This window comes from Anoplophora glabripennis, unplaced genomic scaffold, assembly GCF_000390285.2.
Source record: "Anoplophora glabripennis isolate ALB-LARVAE unplaced genomic scaffold, Agla_2.0 scaffold249, whole genome shotgun sequence".
Taxonomy (NCBI): domain Eukaryota; kingdom Metazoa; phylum Arthropoda; class Insecta; order Coleoptera; family Cerambycidae; genus Anoplophora; species Anoplophora glabripennis.
This window is the reverse complement of record NW_019416857.1, coordinates 166,670-181,151: the sequence shown is the minus strand read 5'-3', so window position 1 is coordinate 181,151 and position 14,482 is coordinate 166,670. Positions and strand designations below refer to the sequence as shown.

At 32.9% G+C, this 14,482-nt stretch overlaps 1 protein-coding gene across 1 annotated transcript; it reads right to left on the bottom strand.

Moving 5' to 3' along the window:
• Positions 1 to 2,786: 2,786 nt before the first annotated feature.
• Positions 2,787 to 13,702, bottom strand: LOC108907228 (Y-box factor homolog). The gene is made up of 6 exons (XM_018710807.1): positions 13,523 to 13,702; positions 12,828 to 12,925; positions 10,423 to 10,862; positions 8,184 to 8,367; positions 6,225 to 6,257; positions 2,787 to 3,647 (listed from the first exon to the last, which is right to left on the bottom strand). Exons 1-6 carry the CDS (start codon positions 13,605 to 13,607, stop codon positions 3,603 to 3,605), a joined length of 885 nt encoding a protein of 294 aa, XP_018566323.1. The 5' UTR covers positions 13,608 to 13,702; the 3' UTR covers positions 2,787 to 3,602.
• Positions 13,703 to 14,482: the final 780 nt, after the last annotated feature.

The following is a 14,482-nucleotide window of genomic DNA, read 5'->3' as shown; positions in this document are numbered from 1 at the left end:
GCTAGACGGGCCGTTGCTGAATACCAATACCGCTATCCTAACAGAAGAACCCCTCACAGAAGTGTATTTCAATCAATTTTTGTCACTTCCCGCGAAACCGGCATGTTTCCCAGTGCAAGAATCACATCGGAACGAGAAAATGGTCTTGATGTGCGTGTAGAAGAAGAGATTCTTGATGTTGCACAACGTAGTCCAGGTGTAAGTTCAAGGCGCATTGCAAGTCGCCTTCAAATTAATCAGACAGCAGTATGGACGACTCTTCGCAGGAATGGGCTGCACCCTTTCCATATTCAGCGGGTCCAAAATCTTCAGAATGGTGACTATGCCCTAAGGTTGCAATTTTGCAATTGGGTAAATCAAAATCCTAGGCTATACCGTTACATTTTGTTTACGGATGAAGCCCAATTCACACGCGATGGAATTAACAATCATCATAATGAACATCGATGGTCAGATGAAAATCCCCATGCCACGGTTGAAAGTAACTTTCAGCATCGGTTTAGTATTAATGTATGGTGCGGAATGATCAACAATCAACTCTTGGGCCCGATTGTGTTAGATGGTCGTTTGACAGCGGACATTTATCTACAATTTTTGCAAAATCGTTTAACAGATCTACTGGATGATGTACCTTTAGATATACGACAAAATATGTACTTCCAGCATGACGGGGCCCCTGCCCATTTTAGTAATATTGTACGAAATTACTTAGATAACCACTTTCCTCGCCGCTGGATCGGCCGAGGAGGTCCACAAAATTGGCCTCCGAGGTCTCCGGACCTCACTCCTCTCGATTACTGTCTATGGGGGTGGCTAAAATCTTTAGTTTATGCTACAAAAGTTCAAACAAGAGAGGAATTATTAGACCGCATCGTCAATTCTGCCGCTGTTATAAGAAATGACCAAAGAGCACTCCAAAGAGCCACACGTGCGTTCCAAAAGCGAGCTAGTAAATGCATCGAAGTTGGCGGTGGTATTTTTGAAAATATTCTACATTGAATTGTTTTTCTTCACTTGTATAGAATAGTACATTATAATAAATGATTTGTTTCGTCATTGAGGTGCTGCTTTTATTATATTTTTTTAAGTGATATCTCCGTAACGGTTAAGAATCGGACACATGTTTATATGACTTTTTTTGTTTATTTTGATCTCCTGAACACGTTCCTCGAGTATGGCCGTTTCTCACCAATCACCCTGTATTTTAATATAACATATTTTAAATTCATATGTAAATGTTTTTATACAATGTTGTATTTTTATTCTAGAAATTATAGAAAAAAATTTTGAATAAAAGGTATTTTTGGGTATATTAAACAAAGAAACCCGTTTCAGTAACTGAACACCCTTTAATATAGGTTAATTAACTTTAAATTAATTAAGCAAATTAATTAATTTTATATACTTTTCATGAAAAAAAAATTACTACTCAAAAATATTTAAAATAGTTACTAATTTTTAAAATAATTAATTTTGTTATTCTTCATTAACTTTTACCGCTAAAGTTTTTTAATAACCACGCTCATGTGGGATTGTTCAGTATACAGCTCCTTTATCCATTAATAAAATAATCCATTTTTGTATGAAAATAAAAAATGTGGATTTATTACTATATAATATATTGTTTGCGTGGGCAAACCGCCAAAATAATCCTGATTGACGCGGGAATTTCGAAATTTTTTATTTTCACCATGTTGAAAACATTCGATAATTTATAAATTTAAAAAAACGTTATTATAAAGATTATTGAAGAATTCATTATTACATAGATAACTTTATTTCTGAGCGAAATAAGTTTTTCAAAAAAAAAAAATTATAAACTAATAAATTTTTGTATCATTTTTATTGAAAATTAAATTGTAAAAGTACATAAATTATTAAATATTTTTATAAATTTATAAAAAATTTGTGAAAGTATTTGAAAAAAATTATTTCGATCAAGGTATTGGGTTATTCTGATTTTTTTATATCGTTCTCAAAAGAAAAAATCGAAAATTAGGTTGTTATTAATGAGAAAATTGTACCCGTGAAAACGACACTCCCAGTGTAGGACTAGGAAAACCTTCCATTTTACGTGTAGGACAAAACTTTCACAGAATTATAATAATAATTACCAAGCATCTGTGAAAAATTTAGGTGGTTATTAATAACTTCTAAGATCATATTATTTTGACAAGTTAAGAGTGGGGGATGCTTCGGAAAAACCATCGAACGTGTAGGACAAAAGTTTTTTCAAGTTTTTCATACAATTATCATACGATTTAAGTAAAAAAAAACTACTTGTTAGTAATAAATATTGATCATTCACCAAATCGACATGTTTGACGCACCCGCGCTTTATTAGCTACCGTTTTCAAGAATTTTCGTAGAGGCAAAAGTTGGGCGTCTCGTCAAAACGAAGCTTTTCGTCAAAATTCAGCTCGTTATTACTCAAAAAAAATAAAGGGTCTGGGCCCGTGGACTATACTCCTATGTCTGTCGCTATTAAACGGCGAGTGGCGAGTGTCAGAATCGAAGTTCACGACTTGATTTCAAATATTTTCTTTGACATGCCAGCGTCACTAAGGCTGCGATTTTTTTTTTCCTAAGCATTTTTTTTTTAAATTTCATGCTAACTATTTTTTGTCTTTCCAACATTTTGCAAAGTATTTAAAATCAATTTTAATAGTTTTTGCATTTGAATGTTTCTTTTTAAAATCCTCCAAATGAATCCTGAGCATACTTCGTCGTGGATTTTCCGGAAGAGAGAACTAAAGGTGAAAATACCGAAAATAAAACGAAAAACGTTCACTGAGAACAGACATTTATTTCCCATTTCACATCAGCTAGTACAAAATTATAAAAAAACTGAAAGTAAAAAATAAACAAACAACTCGAAAATTACATCTGTGATACCAAAGCATGTCGAACATGACTTGAAATGTACAGCAATTACTTACATGACTAGTACCCAAAAAAATACCAAAGATTTTTAAGAGGAAATTACCATCACAAATGCCTGTGGAAAAAATTAACCCCGAAAACTGCAACAGCAAAATACAAGAGAAATAAACTGTTCCTCTTTTAGGTTTTACGGATTTTTTTGTAATTTTTTTTTCAAATTTTAAGGTTCCTTTCCTGTTGCCAAGTGGAAAAGACTTAAGTTAGATGTTGCAATCATTTTTTTGGCACGCCGTCCGTTCTCCAAGTTCTTGCGAAGGCCGGCGGCGTATTTTGTTGGATTTTTTTTTTATATTGTTATGAAGGAAAAATCTGCAGCAAGACATAAGGTCTTAAGACATTTCATGGGCGAGTCGACGAAAAATGAAACGGCCCGTCGCCACTTTCAAACTGGTTGCGTTATATATAATTTTTTTTTTATCTACATCAAACGTCTCACAAATCATCCTTATATAATAAACATCAATGAGAATATAAAAAGTATCAAAAATGTTATTTCCGCAACAACCGTCTTGAAAGCGAAGCGGCGTCGAAATGGTACGCACAAAATGTTCCCTCGAAAAATTAACACGATAACATAAAGTCGCGATGAAATGCCTTTTGTCTGCTAAAAGTTGTTAACATATTATGATTATAAGTGACGGACTTGAGCGCTGCCGCGCCTAAGCACTGCTCTCTGTAGTCGTGTTCTGCACCGGCTGACTCTCCTAGAACAACACGCAAATTAACCGGCGTTCCCTGCGAACCCTGCCAGCTTTATGTTCGGACACCCCCAAATGTCTCGTCAAAGAAAAATAAACATTCCATACATGGTTTTAGGTTCACATTTATAAGATTGAGCGCAATTGCACAGAGTGTTAGAAGTTTGGCTGCCGTTACTTCAGCATACAATAAAGTTTAAACGAACAAAACATTGTATGCTCATTAGGGTGGCTCAAAAAAAAAACATTTTTTTTTCATGTCTTGTGAAAATATGTTAATTTATCATGGTTTAAGAACTCCCTCAAAAAATCAGTTAAAAAATTTTTTTTAGAGGTCGCTCAAGATTCTTAAAAATTTCCAAAACCGTCAAAAATAGAATTTTAAAAAAAAAAATTTTTATCGTTATTTTATCATTTTCTAGGTTGAAAAAAATTTCGATTCTGAAAATTTCAAATCGATACTTTAATTTCTAAAGGTCGGTCATAATTATTTTAACTTTAAAAGTAGTGTACCTAAAATGTTTTCCAGCGACCTCTAAAAATAAATATCAACTAATAATATTTTTTATTGAATTTGATGAAAAGAATAGAAGACAGGAGACACTTAAAAAATTTCTCGAGGCAAAATTTACTACCGCACTGTGAGTATCAAATATTTATAATTTTTTTAAATTTAAGTGTCTTGTGATTTATTTCTATTCTTGTGTTCATCAACTTCAATAAAAAAAATTATTAGTTCGTAGATATTTATTTTTAGAAAACACTCGAAAACATTTTAGGTACACTACTTTGAAAATTAAAATAATTGAGTGACCTTTAGAAATAAAAATATCGATTTGAAATTTTCAGAATCGAGATTTTTTTCAACCTAAAAAATTATAATAACGAGAAAAAAATTAAAAAAAAAAATTCAATTTTTGACGATTTTGGAAATTTTTAAAAATCTTGACCGACCTCTAAAAAAAACTTTTTTTTTGAACCGATTTTTTGAGAGGGCTCTTAAAACATGATACACATAATTTCACAAGACACGAAAAAAAAATATTCGTTTTAAAATTGCATCATTGGGGAATTTTATTACAACTTGGCAATAGTGCAAGTCAGCCTACTAAGACCACGAATCAACTTTTTGACGTTTTAAAAACAATTTATTTATTTTGAAAAGTTCGCAAAAATATTAAATGGATTAAAGCAAAAACATACAATAATCTTAAAGTTGTAAAAAAGGTGAAATTAATTTAGAAAATTTAAAAATGATGCACGTGCAAGAAAATCAAATTTTTTTTTAGACTAAATTTGTAGTTCATAATGGACAAAAAAAAAATTAAAAATGGAAGCAAAATTCATTTATTTAGTGCTAAAAATTAATAATTATACAGGCTGTTATAAATTCGCTTCTCACTACAGGGATCTCGGAAACGGTAAGAGATTCGAAGTAGCTTAAATGGGGGCAAAGTTGCTTAATCAGGGGACCAACAATATGCCTCTAAAAAATCAAGGCTAACATGATTAGTTTTCAAAATATTTGAAAAAAAAACGAAATTTTGAAAATCCGTATAGGCGTAATTTCAGCTTTATTTGAGGTAATATTGAAAAAAATAACACTCTCATGGCAACGAAAAATTCATCTTTTTTCTAAAAACGGGCTCATTTCGACTATTTCAAAAATACCAAATTTAAATGAAAATTTTTTATACCGTTATTTTTGTTCTTTTTCCACATTCAAATAAAAAAATCATTAAAATATGGAAAAAGATTTACGAAAATTATTACTACTAAAATGTATTTGGTTTTTGATTCTTCCTCAATATTTATCAAAAAATGAAATCACAAAATACCTAATGTTGACACCCCAAATATTCAAAATTGTGACTTGCCGACTTGGCATCGACTTTTGGGACACTCTGTATAATTACATTTAAGCATGAAACTTCCTGTATCTATTGCTAATGCTTATTTTCCCTAAACATTATTTATTTATCCAAAAAAATCTGGGTGTCCGAACATATAGTTGTCATGGTTCGTATTTTCCCAAGAAGCGTTTTGCAAAAAAAAATCTACTACACTAGCAGAACATTTCTACAAATTCCCCTTCAAGGGCAATTTTAAACTGGCCTATTACAATAAAAAAAAATGTTTCCCATGCCTGAACAAACTTTTTTTTATCAATCATCTGAGTGTCCAGAAACCACAAAGTCACTCTACTAATAATTTTGAAGATTTTTTCATATAAAACACAAAAACCGAAAATAAAAGTTATAACAAAATACTAATAAAAAAAAAATTGATATTTTTTTTTGAAAAAAAATACAAAATGTCTAAAAATAGAACTGAAAAAAAACTTTAAAATATTAATTAAAACTATGTAAACAAAGCTAAAGCTTTCAGAAAAGTATCGAAGAAATGAATTTATACCCAAATGTTTTGCTTGTAGTTTCCAGACACTCTGTATAAATAGTTACGGTTAATAATAGACGGTTTTTAAGTCAAAACTATTTGTAAAACGCCACAATCTACAAAGCGCCTTTGAATATAAAAAGTTACTACAACCACAAAGAGGTGTACAATGCAGGGGTTACTTACTTCAGTCTTAGCAGGTGCAGGGCTATCTGGAGCCTAGAAATACAACAAAAAGAAGTCGTGTAAGAGAGGATGCGAGGGAAAAATTGCTTGCTAAAAATGCGACATCCCGAGCAAGTATTTTTAAATACATACAGCGCAATCGACGGTTCGGGAAATGCCGTTTCTTTCAAAACAACAAAAAATAATTAAATTCTGGAAATTGGTCAGATATATTTTAAGTGGCCGTCACTCAAATATAGACAGATATTTATTTAGCCACCAGCGAAAAAAATAATTAAACAATTATTTGTCATATTTTTGGCACAACACACGTTAAAAATGTTCGAATAAAAGTTTCATCATCTTTTTTTTGTACATCAAGAACAAAAATTCCACGAAATTAATTTTTAACTTGAAACCAGTTGAACGTATTCAAAAATGCCGAATAAAAAACAGTCTTTCTAGCAGCACCAAAGCAGAATGTTTATAACAATTGTTTTTTAAGATCCCGCATTTGAAAATATAACACGCTTTTCAGAATTTAATTATCCTCGAATGTTTTCAACAAAACTGCATTTCCCAAGATATATTGATCACCGTGTACGTTTAATTGTCAATGTCAAATGAAAAAAAAACATTCATATTGTTTCATCACCAATTATATGATTTCAAAATAATGTTTATGCAAATTTGGAATATTCTCTAAATACTAAAATAGAAAAAATTCATGTACATTTTTGCACGAGTCGACAGATCCAGTACAGGGATTCCCAGAAACCTCGATTTCCAATCGAGATCGAAATGATATCGAAATATTGCAACATATTTGCTGTATATTTTTACACGTTGCATAAATATTTTTTTTAGAAAATGAGACCCGGAAAAAAAATTAAAATTACACCGTGTCAAATCCATATACCGTGAGCGGCAAAAGTATGGAATATATTCATTTAAAAATCAGATGTTCGTTATTTGTTCGTTTTTTTTAAATCGCTCGGACCCTTTCAATTATATTTTTAGTTGCGCATTTTCTGAAGCAATTTTCATTTATACAGGGTGGCCCAAAAAAAAGTTATGAAATCAAGTCCAACTTTTTTAAATGGAAATCCTACTTTTTTGTATTTTTATTTGTCAGTTTGTACCAAACAAATTAAAATTAAGAATTAAATTCATTAACTGTGCTTAAATATTCGAAAAACACAAAATGTATTTAGCAGAAAGTACACCAGTTCCCACTGACTTTGACGTTTCAGTCCTTACATATTGAGAGTAATTTTTAAAAATTTTCCATATTCTATATTCAGACGCTATTATCTCGAAAATGGTTAAAGATAGGTAAGTATAGGTTATGTTACATAAAAAATGATCAGAATTCCATGGAGAATTGAATAAAAATACAAAAAAGTGGGATTTTATTTAAAAAAAATTGGCCTTTCTTTGGGCCGCCCTGTATAAATGAAAATTGCTTCAGAGAATACGCAACTAAAAATATAATTCGACGGGTCCGAGCGAGAGAGAGAAAGGTCCGCGTCAGCGGACCTGCCTACCTTTCTAGATTTACTTTAAATTTCATCATTAAAAATCCACCGCAATGACAACACGAAAATATCAACAGCAAACATTAAATATTTCATTAACGATAATCGATCCACTTTTTTGTTTAATCGCAATTCATTCAGTCATTCGAGAGCAATAGCAATTGTTTCAAGAGTACCAATTTTATATTATGAAACGATTCTACAAAGACCAACTTTGAAATAATCTCAATATCAATCGAACATCGAAATTCCGGGATTCCCGTCACAGATATACATTTTTTTTTTTTGCTTCATGTGCATCAAACTACTCCTACTCAACAGGCATAAATCCAGTGAAAATAACGATGGTGCAAAAACATAATTTTTTATCAACAACCCAAATATTCAAGCTACTAGTGCCACTATCGCCAACAGAAAAACGAAAAAAAGGTGAAATTCCTACCTTGGTGTTCTGTTGACTTCCAGGTTCTGATAGAGAGTTTCCGCCACGTGGACGTGGTGGACCACGCCTGCGGTAGCGTTGGCGTGGTGGTCCACGGGGTCCATCCTGACCGACCTGCTCTCCAGCCTGGCCCTGGCTGTCTTGAGATCGTGGTCTTCCTCCGCCTCTACCGCCACGGAAGTTCCTGCAAACAACACAGTCGAGGATAACTCGCAGAAGCAACATTACTTTTCTCGATTCGACTGACCAAATACATGACAATATTGAAGTAAAAATTGTCACAAATTTGCCATGTTTACGAAGGTTGTTCAGGTTGATGCGAAATCGTCATAAGAATCTCTTCTCGTGCTAGGCTCTGTAGAGTCAGACCTGCTATCGGAACCCCCAGGCCTGCCCTGATGTTCATTTTGGTTCTTGTTCTAGGCTAATACAGACAGAACTGCTCCTCAAACACCGGTGGTTCCTCTGCGACTGGTTGCATTCAATGCTTCCAAACATTTCTCCGTTTTTCATCAATGGTGACCGCAAACACTTTGGAACTACAAAGTCCTCAATCACAGCGAATCTTTTGCAGTCATCGATAAAGAACTGAAAAGTTTGGAAGCACTGGATACAACTGGTCACAGAGGTCACTACAGAAACAAGGGAATCACCTTCCGAGGAGCGATTCTGTCTGCAGCGTCTTTAGGACCAACATAACCAAAACGAATCTCAGGATTGGTCTAGGGCAGCAATCGGCAACTGGCAGACCGCGGTCCAGGTCCGGACCGCGGAAGGTAAAATACTGGACCAGCAAAAATTTTTTGAAAGTATAACACAAATAAATTATTTAAAAAATATTTTTTTACGTTCGAGTGCCACCCTTATCATTTTTTCTAGTATTTTACAATTGTGCGACTGATTCGAGTTCTTAATGGTTAGTAAGCAGATTAAATTTGAGTGCAAATTAAAATAAAAAATTGGTAAGAAATATGAATTTTTTTCTGTACCTCATTAAAAATTTTCAAAAGTATCCGGACTCCACCTAAAATTACTTGCCGACCCCTGGTCTAGGGGTTTTGATAACAGGCCTGCCTAGCCCAAGACCAACAAGGGCAAGTGACTTTTTATTAAAAGTAAAAAACGACTGAATATTAAAAATGTTTGCTTACAAAATTGCATATATTTATCTAGTGTGTGTGGAAAAGTTTTTTAATATTTCATTTGAAAGAAAAACATAATTGTTGAAAATTCCGCCTATGTTCAAATAATAATAATAAAGAACAGATTTTGCACAAAAATAGAACATTCTACCAGTATAAAACAGGAGTACCTTTTTTTTTACTAAAAAACTGAAATTTCATACTTTTCAATCAAAAGTTAAAAAAGTCAACAGATAAAATAGTTATGGTAAATTTCGGCTTGAATAAAGAGTACATAATTTTTTCCAATATTGTTTCTCTTTTTAATGTTCAAATTTCTGTGACGTCTACCAAGAGAAAAAAGTTATGACCAAAACAAATTTTAAGTCCTAGGTAAAGTGACCTCTAGCGGCGCATAATGTATACAGGATGTCCCCTGCTAATAAATTATTGTCATTAAAAATATAGCCGCTCAATTTATTTTTAACAAAATCGATAATACATTATGAGAGATAAGCAATACATAAATATCTAATCTTTTTTCAATGTTTAATATGTATTGGGTGCCCCCGAATCGTTTAAGCCAAATTTGATCGAGAAAATTCTAAAAATTCTCTAGATTACAAAGAAAAATAAAAATAATAATTTTAACTTTGAACCTTGTATCTTTTTATATTACTCACCAATAAATTTCGAGAAAAAAATATAAAAAATGCGATCTCTTTTAACAACCATGGACTAATTTTCATAATCTCTATAACAAAGGTACGGACGAGACAATTCAATACAATTTTAGATAATCTATTGGCCCCAATATAATTTACTGCACCTTAAAAAAAAAAGTCAAAAAAAATGTGTAAAATTATATCTGTATACAATAATTATCTTATCTGTGGATTTCACTTAACAACAAATAAATATTTAGATCATGTTTTCGTTAAATGATTTCCTATTTCAGCAGTAGATTAAGGAAATATATTGGCAAAACAAATATATTTGGAGCTTTCAAATCAATTCTAGATTATTTTCCCGACCTACTTTAATTTCAATATTTTTTTTTTTAAATTCCAACATTTCGGGTACATTCTTAAAAAACATTATCGAAACGGGGCACTAACCTGCGGAAAAATCTTCTCGGAGGTCCGCGACCACGGGGAGCATCACCACTCTGGTCCTGGTCTCCTGGGGGTCCACGGTAAGGTCCTCTATAGTATCCCCCTCCGTAGCTTCCGCGCCCCCCGCGCCTCGGTCTGTACCGGCGTGGTGGTCCCTGCGGGCCGCCTTCACCTGCGGCACCCTCCTTGCCTTCGCTCTCGTCCACGTTGTCTTTGGGGGGGCGCCTGTTGCTGGGTCGGCGCCCGCCCCTCGGGTAATACCACTGACGGTAGCCACGTCTGCGGTCTGCCGCATAAGGGGATCCTCGAACCGGCTCGCCATTCGGACCCGTGACGTTGGCGGCCTCGTTGCCCTTCTCCCCCACCACTACGCTAAATTCCACTAACTCACCGTCCCCAACAGAACGGACAGCTTTCTTTGGATTATTCTTGATTATGGCTGACTGCGGATCAAGATTTCCTGCGTTAGTCTTTCGTCGTATCAAATTAATACAAGCAAATTTCAGCGTTATAAGAGGTTTCCCTTCAACCAAACGGTAAGAACGACAATATTGTTAACAGTTCGCTTAGATTACGTAATTTTGACGGGGACATTTTGATTACGGTAAAAAGGGGGTACCAGAAGAATTATAAACGTGTATCGGTGGCTTTACTTTACTTAAATATGTATGTATATCTGTTCCAAAAAGATACAGTATTTAGAATCCACAAATAGCCATGTATTTTACTGCAAAAAATGTTAGTTTGTCCACAATGTTCATTTTATCAGTAAAAAAAACAGTTTTTCTATATAGTTTCTGAGGTCCCATGTATCACCAAAATGGCTCACACCGTATAAAAATAATTTTATGATATTCTGCTTAAATAGCCTTCAAACATATTTTAAACTAGAAAACCTCAACTTCATGCACATGTACCTTGAACAAATCCTTCAGGAACTTGAAAAAGCGACCTAAAACTGATTTTTTGCAAAAAAAAAGTGAGTAGTGAATATTTTTGTTATCTAAATGACCTCACTCGAAGTCTCTGTTTGAAGATATGTTGGGGACTAGTTTTTATTTTTTTTATTTCATATTTTTTATTGCTACTTAGACAAAAATTAAAAAAATTGATGCCACATAGTTAACAAAATTTTTAAAACTAAAATGGACTGGAAACATGAAATTTGAGCAATTGTTTAATGTAAGAGTTACCTAATTAGAAAAATTGTGACAAGAATGTAACACCCTGTATTACTTTTCATGTATCGTAATATATCTAAAGAATTAGCTGGGACAAGGGGATAAATAGTGAATTTTCTTGTGTAAAACATATTAAAATGCAATAAATAACAAAATTAGAAAGTACGAGTTCTATTTTGAAAAGTTTTGGACATATATTGAATAATAGTAACGAAACATCATAAATCATCACAAAATAGTCCCATTTGACTATCATTTACTTTTTATGACATTTATTATTTTATTTTGGATTAAATAAGATATTAGTATAAGATAAAACAAATCCACCTTTAACATAAAATTACCTTCGACGAGGTAAAAACTACTGCAAAAAATTCCGCAGACAAACCGATTTCTAAAATTTACATTATTTCACTGTCCCCACTGCAATTTTCGATGTCCTACATGTGTTAATGCATGTAATTAAACTAAATAAAGAAACTTCTATGATTAGATAACTTATTTGACCTACGAGATAAAACTTAGGGATTAGGTATAATAATTGACGCAACAATCACCGCTATGCAACTCAAGTCTTATAATAATGCTGCCGTTTCAAACAGACAAATCTTAATAGGAACCCGAAAAGTTTGATCAATATTAAACAGATTACATTAAATATCAAATGGAGTTTCTTTGTTTGGAAAAAAAAACTAATAAAAAAAAGACAAAAATAATTTAACAGCTGTTCCCCAATAAATAACTGGTGAATGCTTATAGAAAGAAACATCACCAATTAAGTCAATTACTGGAGGTATCGTAATCTAGCACACTTATGACTCAAGCATCTCTTAAGAGTATCAGAGATGGATCTAAGGAGCGTGCAAATATTTCCAGTATCTTAATATTTATCTAAACAAAAAATTTAATAATCTAAAATATTCTGTAAAAAACTGTTTTTGGTTACCGTTAGTCTTTGACACATCGAATACGAAAAAACAAATTATAAAATTATTGTTGATTCTTTGTGTCTTGTAGAACCAACACATTGCATATTCAACTAAATTAAAAAAAATTTCATGCACTGCTAAAAGATTATTAGGCAATTTAGAAACTTGAACACAAAAACAAATTTCTCTACTGCTACAAAAACATTGTTTAACATTAAAATGATTTTCGCGTAGATATATCAGGTTCAAGTAGTTCAGTTCAATAGAAAGTAAAATATGAAATAGAAATAAAACTCACTTGATGAACAAAAACGTCCTCCTTGGTATCATTTCGGTTAATAAATCCATAACCGCTTTTTACGTTGAACCATTTGACCGTGCCAGTCACCTTACTTGCTGCAAACCAATAAACAATCAAAAATCCTCATTTGCATAGCAATACATTGAAGTTAATTTAAAATTATCATGAGTTGATAAGACACGATGTTCCGTGACAACAAAAAAAATCAAGTATTACAAAAAAACAAATAGTAAAAAGAAGTCTTCATTCGCGATCGCTTTGAAAAACACTAGGATATGCGAACTAAAAATAAACATGATGCAGCGTTATAAATAAACTATACGTATTATTTAGTAACTAACATTTTGTGTTGGAAATATTACAAATTAAAATGATCCGACGAAAGTTTTGGAAATTATTTACATACACAACTATAGTTTCGCTCAAATACAAATAGCGCGTGTACAGCTAAATGGCCGCCAAAGTTTTACGAATTCGTTGTTGTTCTGCTACCAAAGACAGCTAATAAATGCATTGAGACTTTATAAATGTCATTTTACTACAGGTCATAAAATTTATTCAAACAAACTCGGAAAATGAACGCACATCAAGACTTTTTGGCCATGTGCTCGCCAAAGGGAAACATGGATGCCGTGGCTAAATCACCCACGCCGACGAACGTCGCACAAAAATATTTAATTCAATTCTCTTACCAATTACTTCTTTATCCTTGACTTTAGCGACTGCCGGTGCTGCCTTTGGCTGTTCTGGCACTTGCTGTTGCTCCGCTTCAGCCATGATGTTCGGGCCGGTGGAAGATGTTATACCGCTACCTCACCTAGATGTTATTTCCTTCCTGTCGAATTCAGTTCTTGAAAGATCTTGCCGATGTTCAACTTGTTCATGTTTAAATAAACTCCTACTGTGCAAGCTCAGACATTCTCCAAACGGTGGTCTCTTTTTAATCCGTTTTAACGATTAATGCGCGCATGTCTGTGATAATACATAATTTCAAAATCCAGCGCATGCCTGATCGCTCAGGCGAGCGCCGCCTCGAAATTAATAGCGAAATTAGTTTATTAAGGTACCGCTCAATGAATTTTCGCGTAGCAGTCAAGCGTAATTTTGTTTCATTCCTACATATATAAAAAATATATAAAGTCAAAATTGTACTAACAAATCAACTATTAAAAGAGTATTTATAGGAAGCTGTATTAGAGGTGTTCCATTGAATGAGTAAATAAAATTGTAATTATTTCACTAAGTTCTAGATGGCGCCGAAAGTGACAAAGAACGAAAATTAATTAGAGGGATAATTCCAATTCAAACAATTCAAACCAAGAACCCTGCCCTCTGGCGCAGGTAGTTTGTACTTAATGAAAGCCGATAAAATGTGAACAAACTATTAAATTTTATGCAAAATTGTGACATTCTATGTAAAGTTAATTCTAATTAAATAATTTTTCTAAATCTCTATTTTCCCAAATAATATTTTTTTGATAAAGGTAATTAGCTAAAAAAAAATAGAAAAGCTGTATATAAAATGGCGGGGATCTAATGCGCGAATTTTACATTAGAATCGTCAATAATGTGTCAGTGATTATACCATATGAATTACGATTTATTTGTCAATATTACTGATGTTTATAATCCTTTGCTTAGGTAGGTATATT

Excerpts from the sequence above, each read along its gene's own strand:
- LOC108907228 (XM_018710807.1), bottom strand. The coding sequence starts at position 13,607 with ATGGCTGAAGCGGAGCAACAGCAAGTGCCAGAACAGCCAAAGGCAGCA. Across the intron at positions 12,926-13,522 it reads CAAGGATAAAGAAGTAATTG|CAAGTAAGGTGACTGGCACG; the intron begins GTAAGAGAATTG and ends ATTGGTTTGCAG. Across the intron at positions 6,258-8,183 it reads GAAGTCAACAGAACACCAAG|GCTCCAGATAGCCCTGCACC; the intron begins GTAGGAATTTCA and ends TTGTATTTCTAG.